Raw genomic sequence first — 21,535 nt, 5'->3', positions numbered from 1 at the left:
GATATCAGAGCATATTTTAGAAAACTGTTAAGATTTAGAGTGGAAAAAAATGAAACTTTCGGAGCACTTTTGATTGAAATTCCAATAATAAGCTGTCAGCGATTACGTTGAGCTTTCTAATATTGTGCGCATCAGTCATAAAAAAGTTTTTTTTAAAAAAAACAAGCGAGCAAAAAACACAATTGAAAAGAAAACGCGCAAACAAAAATCTTCCATAAAAAGACGCATGACTTCAATATTTGGTTCAAACTGATTTGGAGATCAGCTGATAAATCCAGTCCACTAATTGAAACTCATTGTGCTAAGAGCTGGATGCTTGAAAATTAAGAGCGCTTCTTTGCACACTGCTGTTTTATGAGAAATAAGCAAAGTTCGGCGTGTGAAAAAGTAAATCCTATCGCAGATTCTTACGTTTTTATCACGGGTAAGTGATTAGTTTCAACGTTTGAGATAATTTAAGTCAAAGCAAAATAAGAAAGATTTTTTCATGCAAAGTCTGGATATAGATCAGATTAATTTAATTATTTTGTCTTGTAGGTCAAGATCCGACATACATTGTTTTGCTGGCCTAACCTGATATACATTGTTGAGGCGATTGTTAAAACTGATCAGATTGGTTTTGAAACTACAGGATGGATTTTTTCTGATCTGAAAAGTTTTTCAAACCTCTTGGACGTTGATTTGAAATATTCACATCCTACAAAGGTGTTAAATTAATAGCCAGTTATAAGAAAAATTGTCGTATTGCAGATTAGTGCTATTTTTATAGTTTTCCAGATGCTTGTCGTGAAGTTTTATGTCGATATAGAAACTGTTTTACTTAGATTTCTCTCAATAGAGCTCATCAATATGGGAGCTCTATAACTATTGATTAATAAATGCTCTTATGTTGAAATAAATGGAATGTGTGATTTCTAATGTGGAAGCAACACGTTACAAAAACTGAGCCTAGAAAATAACAAAATTCAGCATAAACTTTTTGGGAAGATTAAGTTTTCTTTGTGAAACTGACAAGCATTAGTTGTTTTTCATTGATGGGACAAATTTGGCTTCAGAAGTAAAATACAAGCAAGTGTGATATCTGCATCTGATGTTATAGCAGACAAGCAAAACGCTCTAAAAATAATAGTTAAATCTACTGTTACCAACGGTGACAGATAAATGGAAAGCAAACAAGACCCAAAAACTATTACCTGCACGGTTGTACGATAAATTTTAACAGGAAAAGTTGTTTGCAAATTTGAGTGCTATTTCGTCTTATTCTTTCATGATTTCTTTAGGCTCACGGTTTTGGATTCAGTTCCATAATGACCGGATAATGGGACAAAAAGTTAGTTTACTTACTTAATTTTTCAATTTTCATTTTCAATTTTTCAATCAAAAAAATGTTGTGTCAAGAACATTCATAAAAGAACATTCATAAAATAACAAACACTAAAATTGAAGAAAAACAAAGTTCCAAATACCTGGGCATCACGATAGATAATGATCTACGTTTCTCAAAGCACTCAAAGCACGTGGTCACAAAACTTTTGTCGAATTGTTCTATCTTTCATATACTAAGAAAAGTTTTGAGAGAATCACAGATGATAAAAGCGTTTAGAACATACATACAGCCAATAGTACAATACGGAGTCCTGATATACGGGTCAACAACAATCACAACTATTAGGGAAATAGACAAAGTTGTCAAACGTATCGTGCGGCTAATTTTTCATCGAAAAAAGTTTGAAAGCACTTACGAAGAAAGAGTAAAACATAGGATCTATTTAGCCTCAGAGTTACATGCATATGAGGTACTTAAGCAAACACTAAAAATTATAAGGGGACAATGTAATATTTCACCAATTTCAAAGGGTTTCTCAATGCAAAATTGCCGTAAAAAAAGCGGTTGATTAGAAACAAAATAACTCAAGGTAAAAATCTATTTCACAGTTTTTCAATAATAGTTAGGATAAGGCGGGTCTTAAGAATGTTTCTAGGTTACGGTGATGAAATAATAGAAAAGGTTGAAAGCATGTCTACTGCCGAAACAAATAATTTCTGTCATCAATTTCTAGATAATTATATTTTGGGTAATGAGGACATAGTCAGATTGTTGTATGAGTTTTAATATCACAATTCAAAGGCGTCCCATAACCAAAACAATGTGTTTCACTAGGTTTAATGGTACCTTGAAGAATAGTGCTTCCTCTTTTTTTTCTTTCTTTATTTTGAATCACTTTCATCCAGATAAACTGAACGAGACACTTGAGAACGGGCCATCGGCCCAATAGTGCTCTCCCACAGTCAAATATGTGATTGTATTTGTACAGGTAATTGTGAAAAGCTACTTACTGACTGATGGAAACAATTTATTATTATTATTATTATTTTAAAGGCTGTTTTATCATATAGCTAATTGAAAAATACTGTTCATTTATGATATAATTGTCAGTCCAATATTACTGCTTTTGTTATTTTTGTTCTGTTGGAGATGAACTACCATGAAAATTAACGACTATTTTTTAAACCTGCCGGCACAGTGTCAAACCAATAACTTCACTTTTGTTCAATTACAAAAGCCTATTTAATTAAAAAACATTAAAAGTCTTATTTCTTGCAAGAGATTCTTACAAATAGACAAACGTTTCTAACAATTTTGAAAACTGTACCTTCCCTTAAATAGAACAGTTGACTCACCGATAAAATTCCGAGACTTTTAGTTAGAAAATTACCAGTTTCAAAACGAAGCAACGATACCGCAAGAAAATTGGTAAATACCATGCCATGGTGCCTGCAAAAATTTTATGAATTCGAGATTTTGATTATTAGTCTGTAAAACTTTCACGAGAGAACGATTAAGTTATGGTTTGTAAAAAGGATCTGTTTGGTTTTACGTGATCGTATTTGCTTTATTGTCAATTGCAATAATCCTTTTAAAACTTATTAGTAAGATTTTGAAAATTGCAACTGCAGAAAATAAAATTCTAAGATTTGAAAAAAAAACTTAAAAGTTTTTTGATATGAAGCATTTTGAGGCAAAATTTAAAGTTTTGCAACATATGCAAATGTTTCTTAACTACTTGCTGAGTTTTTCAATCACTTTTTTTCAAACCCAGTTCTTGTTCGGTTAATGTTCAAAAATATTTGCTCATTTTTTTCTTCTTATTGTTTTCTGAATCTATGTTTTCAATTGCAGTTGAACAACTGCTGGAATCCACTCTAAGTTTTTTTTTACTGAGAACGTCATTTTGTTTTCAGTAACACAATATTGATACGTACCGCGAGGCAGAAAACATTTTGAAAGTGTCATGAAGTCTGTTACGTGAGGCACAGACACATACTTTTCTTGAATACAATAGTCTTCAGCGCCGAATTAGTGAACAAATTAAAGAATCGAACCAATATTTTGCTAAAAGTTCCCATATAGCAATAGGTGCATCCAGAAAAAGGCAATAGATGCAACTGATCGTTTCAATATGAAGATGCTGTATTCTTGTGTGGTGTGTGTGTGGTGTGTGTGTGGTGTGTGTGTGTGTGTGTGTGGTGTGTGTGGTGTGTGTGGTGTGTGTATGTGGTGTGTGTGTGAGTATGTGCGTGCGTGCGTGCGTCTGCGTGCGTGCGCGGCGCGCGTGTGTGCGTATGTGTCTGTGTGTGTGTGCCTGTTCGTGTGTGCGTGGGTGCGTGTGTACGTGTTTGTTTGCGTGAGTGTGTGTGTGTGTGTCTGTGTGTGTGTGTGTGTGTGTGCGTATGTGTCTGTTTGTGTGTGCCTGTTCGTGTGTGCGTGGGTGCGTGTGTACGTGTTTGTGTGCGTGAGTGTGTGTGTGTATGTGTGAGTATGTGCGTGCGTGCGTGCGTGCGTGCTTCTGCGTGCGTGCGCGGCGCGCATGTGTGTGTATGTGTCTCTGTGTGTGTGCGTGTTCGTGTGTGCGTGGGTGCGTGTCTACGTATTTGTGTGCGTGTGCATGAGTGTGTGTGTGTGTGTGTATGTGTGAGTATGTGCGTGCGTGCGTGCGTGCGTCTGCGTGCGTGCGCGTAGCGCATGTGTGTGTATGTGTCTCTGTGTGTGTGCGTGTTCGTGTTCGTGTGTGCGTGGGTGCGTGTGTACGTATTTGCGTGCCTGTGCGTGCGTGTGTGTGTATATGTGTCGGTGTGTGTGTGTGTGTGTATGTGTGTGTGGGGGGGGGCATGAGGACAAAGCGAAGAACAGATCCGAAGAATTATCACTTACTTTTGAAAATGTAATTGTCCACAAAAAATAAAAATGAAAAACCGATAAAACTGTGTTCATTTTTGAGATGATGGCAACATGTGTTGATTAAAAAAATACCAAACTGTTGTTATTGCCCTCGAAGTTATCATAGTACCTCGGCTTCGCCTCGGAGTTTGATAATTTCTCGATGGCAATAGCAACTGTGTGGTAATATTCATTAGCAAATTGTCTCATTCACTTGTTTTCACGTGAGACGTTTGACTTCTCATCGTGTGAAAAGAGAAGTCTCCGATTGAGACATGGACGGAAAAGTTCCAGAAACAACTTGAAGAAGGCAAAAAACCACCCCTTCAAAAAATTATTACTTACTTAAACCAACTCATGACAAATTTAACAAAAAATGAAGACCTTTCTCGACATAAATATGCTCTTAAAAACAACTTGGACTAAAAAAGTAGAAAAAATAGTGACTTTAAAGCCAAAGAAATGTCTATAGCTATAGCTTCATTGAAGGGGTATGGGGTGCGCGCCCCTTGAGGGATTGTAGGGAGCGGTTGATGTAGCGCTGGATCAGGAGGTGAGCGTTGTGCGGGGATGGGCATTGAGAGGGTGAAGTGGGGGTGGCTAATTGGGAGACAAACGCTAAGAATTGCCCTTCGGTGAACGCATATTAAGAGTGTAGTCAACCCAAAGACTCCAAGAGAAATTATTACCCTCTTGGTGCTGCTTGTTTATCCCATTTTTGAGGACAAAAAGTAAAATGGATCAGATGAGAAATCGATCAAGCTAAAAATTGCAATGAGGGAGGGTTAACCGATGGTGGAGGCTTAGGTTGAGAGAGCTGGATGAGAAGGGGCCAGAAGAGGGTGCACGGGGATTGTGGGTGGGGTGGGGGTTGAGTGGTGAGGCGAGGGCTCAGTGGTGGGGTGTGACAGAGTGGAGTCAAACTGTTAAAATTAGGAACCGCCCTTTTCAACGTGAAATTGTCTCATCAAAACAGTTTTGGTTAATCGCATACTTAGAGACTAGTAACGGGGAAGGCTCTAAAGGAGCTACTCAGTCACTTAATGCTCTCCGGGTTTTTCCTGTCTATCCCATTTTTGAGGAAGAAAAGTCAAATTGGTCAGACGAATAATCGGTCAAGCGAAAAATTTCATTAAAAAGACCACAGGACTAATATAATTGTTTCAAACTTCGTTGAATATAGTTGTTCACAAAAATCACTCTTTTCGCTCCACCCTTCAATTTTGTTTGGCATCCAAAATAATCCAGTTTTTCCACACTGGAATAATTTTCTGACTCAAATGGCACTCCAAAAAATTGATTAACAGAAAGACACTTCTCAAAATAACTCCTGTTCCAGTCGTATCACCATTACTCCCCTTCGAGTCGTAAAAACCATGAACATCAATAATAGCCCAGCTATTGTTTTGCGGCCGATAAATTGAAATTTTGGTTTACAAAAATGCAAGTTATTTCACATATTCAGTGGAGAATTTATCAGATGTCTGCGTGGCTTTGATATCTGACGTTATCGCTATTTAAAAGTGATTTTTTCTTTCGAACGCTAAAAAATTGGAAACTACACTTTTTGAAGTTTCTAGCTGCATTTTTTCTTGTTTTTTCTTTTTTTAGAGAATTTGTTAACAAATCCATCTAATCGGTAACAGAGTTGCCGGTAGATTTGTAAGTCATCAAAATATTCACTTTTCTGTGAAATGTTCAAATGTTACAAAAAAATTACCGTGACAAAATTTTCGAAACATTTTTAAATCATTCTGTGTTGGTTTTATGGTTATCCATGCAAAAAGAAGGCCTCATTTTGGCACAGTCTATATTTAACAAACATAGCTGGCAGATTGCCAGAAAAAAGCCGCAATAGATTCGTAGATCGGCAGTCTAAGAAAACAGCAAAAAAGACAGACCAAAAAAATTCGTCTTTTCATTGAAGGCTGATCTGTTATATTTTGATTAAAAATCTGTATAAGTTATTGCTGCCTCTATTAGCTGCTCTCGAATAACCTTCATTTAGAGTGACACACACCCATTTGACCTTATCTCTTTGAATTAAAGTAAATAAAAGTCAATTTCAAATTGAGAAAGTCATTTTTGAAGTGAGGTAAGTCAAGTGTGACCAAAAATTTAATCACGCGCATGAACAAAAAAACTCGCTCCACAAAGAGCGAAAAATGACGTCACACATGCAATTCAGTTGAAATTGCATGAACGAATGAACAAAAAGTGGCTGTGACGTCATATGGTCGTAACAAAAATCATGACGACGAAATAAAAAACATAGCCGGAAGAATTCCGGAAGCGACTCGAAGCGTAAAAACTTGACAAAAATCCTAATTGCAGCTGAAACCATTACCTTTTTAGCAAACCATAAACTCATTACCCCACCATCCCCCCGGTCTGATCTTAAAATTGGTGAAAACCTCTGTCACCAAGAGAAACAAAAGGCCGCAAAAATATTTATTATTGCAAACGTTTGGTAAGGATAAGTGCAAAATAATTAGGATAGTCAAAACACTGATAGTCTCAGAAAGCTGACAGGGCTATCAACTGCCCTCAAATAATTCATGGTTCTAATCTCAAAAAGATCGCTAAAGCAAACGGCAGATAATAATAACTTAGAAACTAAACTAAATTTTTCAAAAAATAATGCTCAAAGTTAAGAATCAGAAAACTACTACAGTTAGATTTCTCATCACTGCAATTAAAGCAAAAACAACATATACTTTGTTCTTCTTGTATATATGCTAGACAACATGATTTCAAACTAATTCAAAAATAAAAATAATCATAGAAAAGCAACCGAGTATAATTTAAAGGCAAAAAAATGTTTAAGAACAATACCAAGGTCGGAAAAAATACAATAAAAAGTAATAAGGAGCAATTCTGGAAAAGGCTTTCTAGTACACTCTTAGTACTGCCTTATGTTGAATGAAATCAATTGCAACCCAAAGACATGACGAAAATCTAAGAAAAAGCCGAAATCATTCAATTTATTAATAACTGAAAAAATCAATAAAACCAGTATAAATGTAGGTGCCAGGACAGAGCTAGAATGATACAAGCTAGAATGTGAAAAATATGGACACAATGTAAGGAACACCGTAACAAAGACTAATTCTTGATTTTTGAAAGTTCAAATCAAGGTTTAAAAGTTTTGAAAGTTTAAAAATCAAATTTAAAAAAACAAGAAAAACTAACACCATTTCATTTTTCAGCATTCGAGACATAAGAAATACAACGATACATCCGAGACAAAAATCTATCCTCCTGAACAGATCAAAAAAAGAAAAGCAGAAATCAAACATACGAAACATTGAAACATTTTGCAAAAAAAGGTCAAAAATTTTTAGGACTGCATTTAAAAAAAAATTTCCTAATTTTCAAAAATTTAACGCTAAAAAATCATTGACGTTTTTATTGAAACGAAATTAAAGACCCTCATGTTGCACAAAACGAATAATTCTAGTAATTAAAACCAAAATACTGACAAAAAACTGAGAAAAATAGGAAAAAAAACTTTCAAAATCGGATTAGCATATGTACAATTTTATAAAAACAAAATAACATCGAGGTAAAAAGAGGCATCGAGTATGTGAATTGTCAACGGGAAGTTGTCATATTGACTGATTTTTGACAAAAAGACGGCTAAAAGATCCAAAAATGAAGAAAATAATAGGAAAAAGGCCAAAAATTAATTAAAAAATTAAGAAATTTATGCCAATTTTGAACTTGAAACCCGTTTTCAGGCTCTGCAAAACACTGTGCTATTAATTTCCAAGGTTTACATTTCAATATAGCATCGAATAAAAATCATTTCTACAAAAAACCAAATTACAAGCAAAAAAATGGGCCACTTAGACGAAAAAACGGCTAAAAACGGTTATCTATATGTGCCATTCAGTCAAAAACTACTTTTCAAAGTCAAAAAGTCATTCACTAAACGCAGCGCATGATCAAAAAACTTCTCTCGCTCAGAAAAAATTAGTTCACACTGCAATTTTTCTCACTTTCGCTTTTAGGTCAAAACAGCGTCTGAACGAATAGTACTTCCGGTAAAAAAAAACCTTAAGAAAACCAATACTCCTCTTCGAGTCGTAAAAAAACCAAGAGAAGGCCAATAATAGCCCCAGCTATCGCTGTGCGGCTATTAATAAGATGACCCCATTCTTAACCTGCGGATAGGGGTAGATGATCTTTTCCTGTGTAGTCGTGTGAGCCATTCGCGAGGGTGAGTTCACTCGGGTCAGATAAGTTGTCATCCAGAGTCAAATCCAAGTCTGTCTTTATGTTGTGTTTTTGTTTAAAGTCTGCAATCACTTTATACAGGTTGTCGGGGTAAAAGTTCTCCCCCAGTTTTGCAGTCCGAGAGCTCAACTTCTCAGATTTTTCGCCGTTGGCTTGCTGAGATAGTTTGGGGCAGCTGTAAATTTAATTGGACTCTTTCCCAGTGTTAGCTCAAATTAATTGGCACTGCTAGCATATAAATTGCTTCGTCTCTGAATTGCGCTATGGCAGGGTTGTTATAATGGGAAAGAGCCAAAAATCGTCGATAAAAACAACCCAATCAGCATTGAAGCAAGAACTTAATTAAGAACTTAACTAACCTTGTTTATGAAAAATTCGTTCTATTTATGTTTTGATTGTTTCGAATATGATAACAGATAAAAACGTGAAATGCCATTACCGCAGGCCTGTTTCTTATCAAAATAATTTTGTGCTTTAAATTCTGCTAATAAATACTCCTAATTACGTAGTTATGGTTTGTAGTAAGGAGAATGACGAAATTTGTCAGGGGGTTATGGAAAAATAGTTTGGAAGACAGTTTCGGGTACTCAAGGAAATAATGGATCCCTCCAGTATTTTTATGATCCCAAATTTCAAATTATTTGTTGTTGCATAGCACAATACTATGTGAAAAATAACACGTGCGCCTGGAGCGTAAAAGTTATACGCCCACTAAGCTGGGGGATCCAAGAATATATAACTTTAGCCAAGTGGTTATTACATACGTTTCAGATTTTAAAAATACAAATGCTGATGAGATTCTCAAAGGAAATAGGTTCCCCTCTTTGATTTTATTTTGGGCAGTGACCATGATGGCATTTTTATTAAATTTGTTTTTTATTAGTTCAGTTATCGTAAGTCAGTCACATGATTGATACTCCTCCAAAAGCACTCTTAAGATGCCATTACAGTTTTAAGCCTCAAGTTGGCACTAAGTGTAAGTAAAACATTATAGACGTTTAAGAGAACACGTTACGATTTCATCGGTCACTAAAACTTTGGGGCAGAGAGCTTAGTTTGAGAGATTGAACTTAGAATTAAAGAAGTGAACACCATAGGACACTAAATTTAGGATACAAAAATAGACTTTCACTTCTTTAAGTCTAGCTCCAATCTTTCAAATTAAGCTTTCTGCTTCCAAATTTTAGTTACCAATGAGATGGTAACATGGGTTCTCTAAACGTCTATCAAGAAATCTAAATTTAGACACTTTAATCAAATTGCTATAAATAATCGGCTGCTTCGCAATCGAGACCGAGACGTTTGGTTTATTTCAACTCCTGTGTGTTTATAAGAAGAAAATTTTTCTTTCATTAATCTGCAAATTTTTACTCTTAAGTAATGGTTACATCACTGAGAACTTCTGGCGTTTATCGAGAACCGAGAAGCGGTTCGAGATATTCAGTCAGAATTTCGAACTGAATTCTACAGAGTCACGTAACCATGCTTAAAACACGAAACGCGCACGTTTTAAAATGACGAAAATCAACGGAAGTCAACTTCTGGCTAAGTAGGAACTTCTGGCATTTTAACATCTGGCACTTTCGTACCCTTTGGTTCTCTAAATACGTTAGAATAAAATATTTGTCCCCCTCAGTCCTCGGACAACTAAGATTCTGTTCTAACAGATACACATGACTTTTGTGTCCAATATTTTTCAGTTTATGTTACAACACATAGACCGTAGCGGCCGATGGACTTAGTGCCCTGACATGAGGGTGCTTTTGAACACGTGCTGAGTACAGATCAATTCTGCCCCACCCTCCAATTTAGTAGACATAGAATTTTTAACCACTCCCACCAGTCGAACGTTCCATTTTTTACATAATAACGTGCTATATAATAGAACAAAACTTGTACAGGGGTCAGGAAACACTTGGGAGCCGCGGCAGATTAGGTTTCAGGTTTTAATTTGTTTAGAGAACTAAGACGTAAAAACATTTTATTCCAAAACAATATTGAAGAACTTTGGTGCCACTTTATTTGACCTTTGGGTGTTAATTAAGTGGGCTTAATGTACATAAAACTAGGAGTCTAATAAACATACATTAATGTAGCAAAAAGCAACGTCCACTTGAAGTGTTTTTAAAAAGCGCCGCAAAATCAATTAATGCAACATTTCTTTTTTTGCTCTAATCAGTTCTCTGGTAATGAATTATTACACGTTTAGCGATTTAGCATCTAAGATATATAACGATATGTAAGCGAAATTTCCAGATTTTTTTATAAATCATGTTTCCCTGGAACTGTAATGTTTATGTAATAATGTCATTGTATTTTACCCCAAATCAATCAAAAATTTTGATTTTAAAACAAAGCGAGCAAAGATAGGAGTTCAAAATATCTATTTTTATTAGAGGAGAAGAATCAAAAGATGATCAACTTGCAATTAATTAGAAAGAGTAGCAGTACAAACTTTTTTTGAGTAAAAAATATTGGTTTTGTTTTTTCCAATATCATGAATATCAGTTTTTTCTGAAAACTTCCAGCTCGTGTAAATTGATATTTGGATACCTAATTTAAAAATTAATTTGATCTCTTCTGACTTCTTCAAAAAAGGCCAGTTATGACCGAAAAATACAATAGGCTTGTTTGTTTTGTTCTTTAGCACCGTGCTAGGTCAATATACAGTACGCTGTATAATGGATTCTTTGAGTTGAGGTGCTTCTATTATTCGTCCATGTGACACGCACATATCGAAAGACTTCAGCATGGCTGGCGACAAAAAAGAAACAACGAAGCTTAACTTTTAACTATATTTTTTGGTGTAAATGAAGAAAACGAGAGTGAAATCTGATTCAAAAACTCAAAACTTCAAGCTTTTTTCCGCAACTTACCAAAAGAAACGAACAAAAAAACAAGAATAGAGCCTTTTTGGTTCTACAGCATAATTATGTGAGTAGATTGCGATTGCTAAATAGATATAGTGGATTAGTTAATATAAATTAAACACCCTGTGAGCTCATCGTCTTATTTCATACACTTTCTGATTGAAAAACTATAGCAGCAATATTAAAAAGAGCTGCTAAGTTCAAAACTGGGGGAAAACGCTCAATGCATGCAAAACTACATATAGAAATTGGTTCGTCCAAATAAGTCTTTTTTCATTTGCTGAAGTTGGGGGGCCATAACTTTTTACACCAACAAAATTTGTCGCTGCGGGCTCTCTAAGTAAAGCAAAACGGCCCAGTAATTCAACTGTCTAGTAAAATTACCCAATACCGGAAAAGAAATTGGATAACAAATCACATGTATTTGCTCGTAATATCTCAAAAGCCTGTAGTCTTAAATTTCATTCATTGGTCACAAATTGTAAATAGTCGATATGTATATACTGGAACATACATAATCTCCGACAAGAATAAATTAGTGCTCTGACACATGGACACTTACGCCCGAATGCTAAGTACATATCTTGAGGGATGCTGCGATTGAGGGGTGATCGAGTTCATCAAATTTTCGATATCTCTGACCGGTTGGTGCCGCAATGACCGGCTGGTTCTGTTTGTGCAAACCCCAATTTTGATGGTAAGTCAGGGCCTTACAAATAGCAAAAAATTTATTGCAGGCCAGATTTTATATAACCTCTGCTTCTTCACGCAGCTAAATTCGCTAAATTAGGCATGACCTGAGTGCTTGAAAACCTGATTATTAAAAGTAACTGTTAGAGAAGCAACTGTAAAGGCCAATTAAGACTGGAAAAAATCGGCTGTCGGTTTTGTTCCATTGCACCGTACTAAGTCAATACATACTATGTGAAATGTGAAGATTCATGCTGATTGAAATTGTTGCAATTTCACAAAAAAGCCAATTTTAATTTGCGTTTTGTATTTGAACGTTCTATCAAATTTGATTTGCGAATATTTGCAAACATTTGAATAAAGAATTGAAAAGTAAAAATTTTTGATCTTTTTTGTCCTTACTGCAATTTTATTAGAGTTCTATTAGAAATTAGAAATATGCACTGTTTTGTTAGAGTACTGATATAACTCGTATATAGTTGCCCTCAATGTTTGTTAGAACATAAATCTCAGCGGCCCGAGAGACCTAATGCTCTGACGCGAGGGAACTGGCAGTCGAGTGCTAGGCACGAAGCCAAAGAAGTGTTACGATTTGTGTTCTGACTTACTTAGAGAACCAAAGGTTAAAATACATTAAATTTAACGCGTGTTTTTAAATCGGAGTTCTACATAATGCAACTTCATATGATCAACGGTGTTGCACAGTTATTATACAATTGGTTATGCAATTGACACTGCTATATCAATTTTAGAGTCTACGTACTAATATATTCATGACGTTTCAATCGAACTCTGACTTAAGAGATCGACGATAGCGAACCAATTCAAGGTAGATCTGATAAGTTAAGATCATTAGGTAAGGTGGTCCGGAAACTTAGTATAGAAATGAAAGATATATAATTAAACTTTTGAATTGTCACCTTGTTCAATAAATTTTAGACTCTGAACATTTGGGTGTTTTTAATTTGAACCACAAGATCCTTAAACAGATTGGAAAAACATTAAAATTATCAGTAAAAATGAGGTATTTGTCTGATCTGCAACGTTTGCGGACTGAGCCATGCTGTTCATCTCGAAATATTATAGCGAAGGGGAATTTTAGCTGCTGCGTCTTACGTTTGTTCATTCATTCATTCATTCCACGCATCATTGAAACAAGTAACTTTGGCAAAAAAATTATTCATCAGGATGCATTTTTAAATTTAGGACTTGAATTCCTCAGACTTTCACAATCCATAATGGTTGTTGGATCCTGAAATTTTGTTTTTCATGCAGACTATTGTCTATGAATTTAGAAAATTGGGTTTTGGTTCATTGATTATAGTTCGTTGGCTTGTATCACAGTTTTTGATGCTTGATGCCGCTTAGACAATGTTGACGAAGAGTTGAAATTTGAAAGTAGACAATCTAAAAGCATTTTTTGCACTAGATATTCTCTCGATTTTTGCACTATAGAGTTTCAAAAGTAATTGCGCAAAAGAGAAGAAAGCCACGTTAAGAACTAAAGGAAGCCAAAATGAATCTACCGAATTGAGAAATATTATTAGCTATCTGAACATTTGACAAATAAGAATCCGGACTGAACGGCAAGTCAATATCAGTACTGGGCACGTCAAATTGCAAGTCTTATATCAGTACTGATTCAGAGCTATGATGATGTCACTTTTTACACTTGCCAGTATAAATGCAAGTCTTGGCCTAGACGTGCAAGTCTAAATGCAAGTCTTGGCCTAGACGTGCAAGTCTAAATGCAAGTCTTGGCCTAGACGTGCAAGTCTAAATGCAAGTCTTGGCCTAGACGTGCAAGTCTAAATGCAAGTCTTGGCCAAGACGTGCATGTCCAAATGCAAGTCTTGGCCAAGACTTGGCACGTCTATAAAACGTCCAAAATAGGTAAAAAAACGTCAGAAATGGCCGAAAAAACGTCCAAAATAGGTCTAAAAAACGTCAAAAATAGCCGAAAAAAACCTCAGAAATGGCCGAAAAAACGCCTAAAATAGCCGGGGAAACGTCAAAAATAGTCGAAAAAAACGTCAAAAATACGGCTGAAAAGTAGCACCTTAACGGTAGCACTCTTTTTAACATTTTTGCCTTGGTTCGACATTTGGCTTATCTGAAAAGTACATAAATTTGTTGATTTCGGCTATTTTAGGGGCTGAAACGGCTGAAAAATGGCTGAAAACGGCCCAGAACACCTCAAATACCCTCAATAGACCCTCCCGGGGTGCTAACAATCACCTCATAATCAATTTGGTATGCCCCCGGCATCATTTTTTAGCACCCCGGGAAAGTGCCCAAAAAGTAACGCCCAAATCGTGGCACGTTGCGAAATTTTTTTGAATTCGAAATTTTCACTCGAAATTTTTTGAAAAGTTGGTTTTGACATGGGAATCAACTTGCAAGTGTAATCCAAGTCATGGCAAAGACTTGTCAGACTTGCAGACTTGTTTTTAGACGTGCACAGTACTGATATATGCTTGTAGACTTGCAATTTGACGTGTCCAGTACTGATATTGACTTGCAGTTCAGTCCGGGAAATCAAATTTAAGTCAGAGTTACCATTCTTTCTGTTGTTTTAACTGAAATTTGGATCAGTGAGAACATAATTTCTGAGGCATTTAGTTTGTCAACATGTAAAATGTATAGACTGGCAACAGGGAAGGCTTTGTCCGAGGTGTGGGAGGGCACTGTTTGGATTCAACAAACAAAAATTACACACGGAGTTTAGCTTTTTCTCACTCACATAGGGCGTAACTTCATGAAAGACAACTTCGTGAGAAAAAAAAATCAAAAACACCCATGTCGCATTCAACGCTTTAGGACTACTCCGGAAATCATTTTTGATTATCTGAATTACTAAAGGATACAAGCGTTTAAGATAAATAAATCAATTCTCAGTTTTATGTAATTTTGTGTTCAATTGCGGCTGCTTTTCTTTGATACCGTTTGCGTTTTCACTTCCTTCTCTTAACCATTGGATATCTGTTTTGGGCGAAGATCCATAATAAAGCAGAGATGATATTTTAGAGAATCAGGCATCAATGATGTATTGATGACATACCCGGCCCTATTTACAGGATTGCAAAGTATAGTAATTAGAGGTCCTAATTTTAGAATCGATTATTGGTTGAAAAACAAACCTGGCAACCCATTAACAAAGAACTAATTTCAGAGATGAGCGAATGAACGAGTAATTAACTGCGGATACGCAAAAAAATCAACCTAGACAAAGCTAGGAATCTCAATGAACGTTTTCAACGAATTGCGTGATAGTAAGCGGTTAATAAAGCGTAATAAGCCGACAAGCCGAAAAAAAACAATTCTGCAAAACTGCGTGTTGGCCAAAATTTTAAAGAGCAATTAAAATATAACTATCCAAACGTTATGAGGTGAGTTAGAGATTGCTATGGTGTAGCAACTTTTTCTACTAGCGCTGAAAAACAGAATCTGAGTACACACTTTAATGGAAAACAGTCTTTTGTCCTGATACCAGAACTAACTAAGAGAACTAAAATTGGCGAATGAGTGCTCAAATCAATGATGCAAAATCTAGTCAGTCAGAACTTCGCTCAAATTAACAACACAGCGAACCTTTTCACCAAATGCAGTTTTCAGTTTAACAGATCTGACAATTTGGCACAAACTTAGATATACTTCTATGACTTTGGCCAGTGGCCAAAGTTCTCGAGGCGTTAAGTCCCCTTAAACCCAAACAAGATCCTCTACTTCTAAATTGAGACTACATTTATCTCATTTATAATGGTTTTGCATGTTTGGGAATTCTCTAAAGAATCTGTTCCAAGAGTGTTTGACCAAGTGTTGTGAACTTTTCCATAGTCGACTCAAAAAATTGTGTAGCCTATTCATGATTTTTAAACATAGTCTGTTTTGACGAAGCTAAACTGTAGTTCTCAATTCTTCTTCCATTGTTGAACTTTCCTGAATGATCATTATCCAGATGAGGACGAGAACTGATTTGTGTTTTGAATACTTGAATCCGTTTGTGTGCAGTGACGCTATCCTTTCCAGGACAGTCCATTCTAGAAGAATTTCCACTGTCCAAGGTGTATTTTCGGGCCTTTAATTACCTCACTGTAAGGGATTAGTTCTAGATTATAGATGCCAATGATTATTGAGAACTAATTATCAACAACATTAAGGAACAATATGAGCCTGAGAAGATCAAGTTTGTTGCAAAACTTGTTCAATTCAATAGTGTTAACATGGTTCATACTCAAATCGGGAACCGCTAAGACTTCATTTACTGTGACTGGTGTGTTATTAGAAGAATCAGGTGTCGTTTTCAATGACACTGGAGAACAATCTATCTCTTTTTCTCTTTTCTTGTGTGTAGCCACTAATTGGCATCTAACCAAACCAAAAGTTTTCATATCAATAAATACCTAGACTCTGCGCAGCGGATTGGAGGAAGAGGCTTTGACATATTGCGTAGTCGTGATAAGCATACGTCTGAAAGGGTTTTGCAACATTAGACAGTTGAACTAGTGGTAAACAACTTAACGTATGCCATGCAATTGAACCAATATAATTGTTGAAGAAGGTCGCATTGCTTGTTTTTGATCGATGAAGGTTTCATGAAGCATTGTGTTGTAATTTTTGCCGTGGACTGCAGAGCAACAATTATTTTTTGATTTGTTGTACAGAGTGAATACCAGAACAGTTGAAACACAGTTTCATTTTTTCACTAGTTCTTTATCTCTCGAGTGGAGACAGATCACGAAATTAAGAACAGTTATATAAATACTGATAGCTAGCGTTGTTTAGACAAACGACACGTTTCAAAAAAACTGTTGAAAGCTATTTGGTGAGTTTGCCCGTTGATCCTGTTGTGATCTGTTGGACAATTGATTGAGATGGTTTTGCTGATTCGATTGCTTCCAAAAACTATGAGAGGTCTCTGAAAGATTGCTTGAAAGATGAGCTGATGCAGAAGAAGTGGGTAGATCTCTCCAAGATTTTGCGTAATCTAACAGCCACTCCGAAAGCTCTTTCAGAAATGGTTGAAACAAACCTCTTTTCAGAACGTTCTTATTGCATTCAACGCGGACTGGTGTTGATAGTTTGTTTAGGGTTTGATCGACATTTGTCGTTAAATATATGTCATGGTTGAAAACAATTTGTAGTAGAGTGTCTACTATGGTTAACAGAAAAGCAGAAAGTTCCCTATAGCTGTCTGGGATTGTCAGGTTAGGGAATCTGAAATGTGCCAGTTTTTTGAGGAAGGCATTGACAATCATGTTCGGATTTCCAAAACGTGCTTAAGCAAGTTCGTGCAGACCGCCAACATAACCGTAGTCATCAAACGGGTCTTTTTCTTCTCCAATCAAAAGTGATTGCAAGTGACCCATTTTTTTTCTCCAGAGGACATTGGAGAAGGATCAATTGTTGCTTGAAAAACACTGAACCACTTTAACCAATTTAATGAATCTCGATCAAATTTTGTTGCTTGTAGCTTTGAAAACAATTTCTGAAAACAAGTAGACATTGAGGTAGCAGTCTGTGGCAATATACTAACTGTCGGAAGTGCAAAGGACGGTTGCTAACTTCTGAGTGGCGGATTCAAGGAATAAGTTTGGGCTGCCCGATGAGTAACATGGAGTGAAGAATAAGAGCCGTTGGTTAGTGCGGACTTGAAATTTGATTCACAAAGAGCAACTTCATACAGGGCGTTGTTGATGGTGCCGGCACTTGATACGTCAGCAGATGTAACTGCCAGTTGTTGAGGAACTTGCCTGCGGCAAATTTGGTTTGGAATCTTCCATTTGCTACTGGGTGGAGCATTGTTAGGGATTGATTCACTGCAGGATCAGTAATCAGCGGGTGCTGTGAAAATGTTGCCAATAAGGTTTGTTTAGTTGGTGTTTGATATCTGCTGTTGTCAAAAGACACCCTTGAGATTTCATTCGTCTGGCTGTTTTATTTGACACGTTTTCGTTTAGTGTTTTCCGCATGCGGAAATAGTCTTACGCATTTTGAATTTGAGTTTGTGTCTGCTAAAATGCGAGCATATTGTTTTTTGCGTCAGATGATGGTGCTCTGTCAAAAAGTTCTCAAATTGTAGTTGCGTACTTTTCCTGGATATCCTTGATTTCAATGTGAGTTTCCTCAATTGTTTCTTAGTCCTGGCCGCAGTCGATTCCAGTTCTAATAAATTTGCTGCTTGGCTCGTTTTCACCTTCGAAGATCACCTTTAAGTTCGTCATTCGTTTTAAATGGTGATCTCCAGAAACTAGTTCCTGACTTTCGACATTGTCTACCAAGTACTGTGTCTGCGAATTGGAGGATATTATTGTTTGGTTGTTACTTTGTGTAAATTTTCCAGTTTTAGTAAAAAGAGTTTTGAAGCGGAGCAGTTTTACAAAAACAGCTTCCTCATTCGAAGCTTTATCACACTTTTTAAACAATTACGTCAGAACCTGCAAAACCTACCCGAAAACCCTAGCTGAATACTTAAATCCTACCGGGTACCCACTTGTAACCTAACCGAAACCTATCTTATACCTAATCAAAAATCTAACAGATGACATCTGAATCATACCTGATACCAATTTGGAGATTACCAGAAACGCAATTTAAAACTGCCTGAATAACTTACCTGAATAACTAAGAAACCAACCAAATACCTACCTGGAACCTACCAGCAACATACCTGATACCTATTCAATAACCTACTGGAAACCTCTAAAACCTACTTGTTGCCACCAGAGAAACCTGCCTAAATATTTGAAGCTACCTGAATATCCTATCAATGCCAACTCCATACACCATTTGAAAAAAAAAACTTATGAGTCAAAATAAGAACGTAGGTTTTCCGGAGAAAAACATTGAAAATGCTGTTGAAAAAACGTATCGTTACCCTTGTTTGTAAACCAAGGGACGGGGATAAAAACGCTTTGTCAAAGAGACAGGAGAACGTAAGATGATTATATTGTCGAATCATCAAAATTTTGTCGGTAAATTTTGGCCATATCCGGAAAAAATTTCAGGTTGGGAGAAAAGTGCGAGTAGTCATAGTGGCGAAAAAACAGGAAAAGGTAAATTGTAAAATTAATATAATATTGTCCCAATTAAATATAAGAAGTTCGCATTAGAATTGGTCTTCTCCCGGGTTTTGGATGCGAATGCTCTTTTCTTAAATTTCCTTCTCTACCACTTTTACTGAAAAAAAATCTTCGAGAACTAAAGTTTAGATACTTTGTCTTTTTCTTGGGCCTAAGAATTTCGCCTTGACTACTTTAGGGCCACTCAGGAAATCCTTTTTGCTTATTTGAATCAATAAAAGATACAACAGTTCAAGATAAATAAATCAGGTCTCATTTTTATGTAGTTTTGTGTTCAATTGCGGCTGCTTTTGTTATGCCTTTTCTTTTTTCACTTACTTCTCTTAACCAACGATCTCTAATGAATTGGGTTTCATTGATGTATTGATGACAACTCATTTTTCTAGAGTACGAGTAAAAAAACCGCGAAAATCATATCCTGCAAAGTTATCTCATTTAATGAAAATAAGGTTGATATAAAAAATTTCCCTATACCAAAACAAATCTACAAGGTGTAAAATGATGATAAAATAAGATAAAGCTAAATTATGCATTTTATCTCAAATTGCTGGAAAATTTTTACATCTTGATACTAAAGGCATGATTGATGATACCTTGCGAATTGCTTAAATAACTTTTAATCAAATAAAACTGATTTAACTACCAAAAGATTTATGAAAATATTAAGAGCTGCGTAAAAACTAGAATAGATATTTCATAGACAAAAAATAGTTTTTACAGAATATAAAGCTCAGATGACGGGGGAAAACAAAGCTGAAGATAATTTCTCAATATGAGCGCACCTGCTTGTAAACTAGGTATATCTACAAAAAAATAGAGAGGAATATGTATCGCCATTCAATCTAGCATCAAAAATAAAGACGGAACATAGAACATAATGGCTTGCCCAGCCGAATAATGGGTGTTAATTGAAAGAACTCAATTTCAGAAAAACGCCAGTTGATCAGAAAAAGTTCCCGAACACTTTGAAAAACCTAGCAGATGTTAAAGATTAAATTTCAGCCAAAAGTCCCCAATGCGATCGGTTCCTGACACCGGCAAAAATGAAAAAAAAACGTTTTTCCTAAGTCAACCTTGATATTTGCGAGACTTTTTTGTTAATAATATTGATGCATTTGTTCAAGTGCATTATTGCATTTCAAAACCTAAATAATAGAGAGAACATGAAAGCCTACATTCAAATTTTACTCCTTCAACTTACTGAGAAAGTGATTATCAATAGACTTATATGGTTTTCCAACAGAAATGATGAACTCATGCTGTTATGGAGTCTACAAAAACAAACTGAAACGAAAATTTGTTCAAAAGTTTTGAATAATAAGCCTTTAACCATAAAAAAGGCAAATCATTGTTTTTAAACGTCTATTTCAATAAAAGTCTCACAATTATTGGTTTTGAAATGTTTCAGAAGAACTTCGATTGTTGTTATTACGATTATCAGTTATGAAACTAATGAAATCCGAATTATTGGCGCAGAAACAATTTATATCGATAGCGGACGAAAAATGACATCATGCATTTTTAAAAATACTTTATGATTAGTTTCTGGGACGGACTAGTTTAACTCACCTAATTGATCTGCACTTGCTACAGAGCAACAGGAGCGCAAAATTTTTATGCAACTTACATTAAATTCTCTCTAAAATTATCTTGTGTTGAGGGGAACTGTTGAATTGTACTAGCGTTGCTATTGTTAGAGTAAACTACTTGTTGGGAATCGCGATGCGAATCCGCCCTTCATTCGGAATAAAGGATAAGCTCATCAGATGATGGTAGTGCAGTCAAATATTGAAAAGAGAACGTCTTAAAGAATTAAATTGAGCGTGTTAACAGAAAGAGGCAAAGTTTAAGAGAATGATCGATCGCCAGTCAATAAATCAAAAATCAGATGCATTTTGAGCTAGATCATTGTATTAGAGGACCGAATGTAAGTGAACAATTAAACGGGATATAATTGCCGAGCAATTGCAGAGAAGACAATGATTAAGTACAATTGACAGTGTATTTGTATACCAGCATGAATAGACCAATAATTGAATGTGCTGGTTATCATGACTAAAACGATATATTTATTTGTTCTCATCGCTATTGATACTAATAGTTTGTGGGAGAGTATTGTAAAATGATTGGAGTGTTAAGTTAAATTTTGCGAGTAACTACAACACTTTGAACAAACAAATTTTAAGTTTTTGACATGCATTTTAAGTTTACTCATTATTGAATGAGGCTTCATACCATTCGAACTCGTATTCAATGTAACTAGTCTTTATTGCCAAGATATCAAATTTGAGGACCAATTGATGAAACTGGATTAACTGTGGCTTCTAAAACGGGTACTGACCGCTCAATATTTTGCTTTGTATGTATTTTTCATTAATGAAACGCTAGTTTGTAGTTAAATATGAGTGGCGGAATCACACTGCTTAGCAACATTA

The 21,535-nt window shown here is 35.7% G+C and overlaps 1 protein-coding gene across 2 annotated transcripts in view; it reads right to left on the bottom strand.

Annotated features, from left to right (window-relative positions):
* Window positions 1-20,897, bottom strand: part of LOC142349652 (uncharacterized) — a 31,203-nt gene extending 10,306 nt beyond the window's left edge. Inside the window, exons 1-2 of one of the 2 annotated variants that reach the window (XM_075401374.1) lie at window positions 20,808-20,897; window positions 8,386-8,633 (exon numbers count right to left, since the gene is read on the bottom strand). In XM_075401374.1, the coding sequence (XP_075257489.1) occupies window positions 8,386-8,633; window positions 20,808-20,863 (304 nt within the window). In that variant the 5' untranslated portion in view covers window positions 20,864-20,897. Of the gene's footprint in view, window positions 1-8,385; window positions 8,636-9,280; window positions 9,379-20,807 lie in introns of those variants that run through there. The other variant, XM_075401381.1, reaches the window with a different exon arrangement.
* Window positions 20,898-21,535: the final 638 nt, after the last annotated feature.

Source organism: Convolutriloba macropyga, chromosome 1 (assembly GCF_964194025.1).
Source record: "Convolutriloba macropyga chromosome 1, txConMacr16.3, whole genome shotgun sequence".
Lineage (NCBI taxonomy): Eukaryota > Metazoa > Xenacoelomorpha > Acoela > Convolutidae > Convolutriloba > Convolutriloba macropyga.
This window is presented reverse-complemented; position numbering and strand designations above follow the sequence as displayed.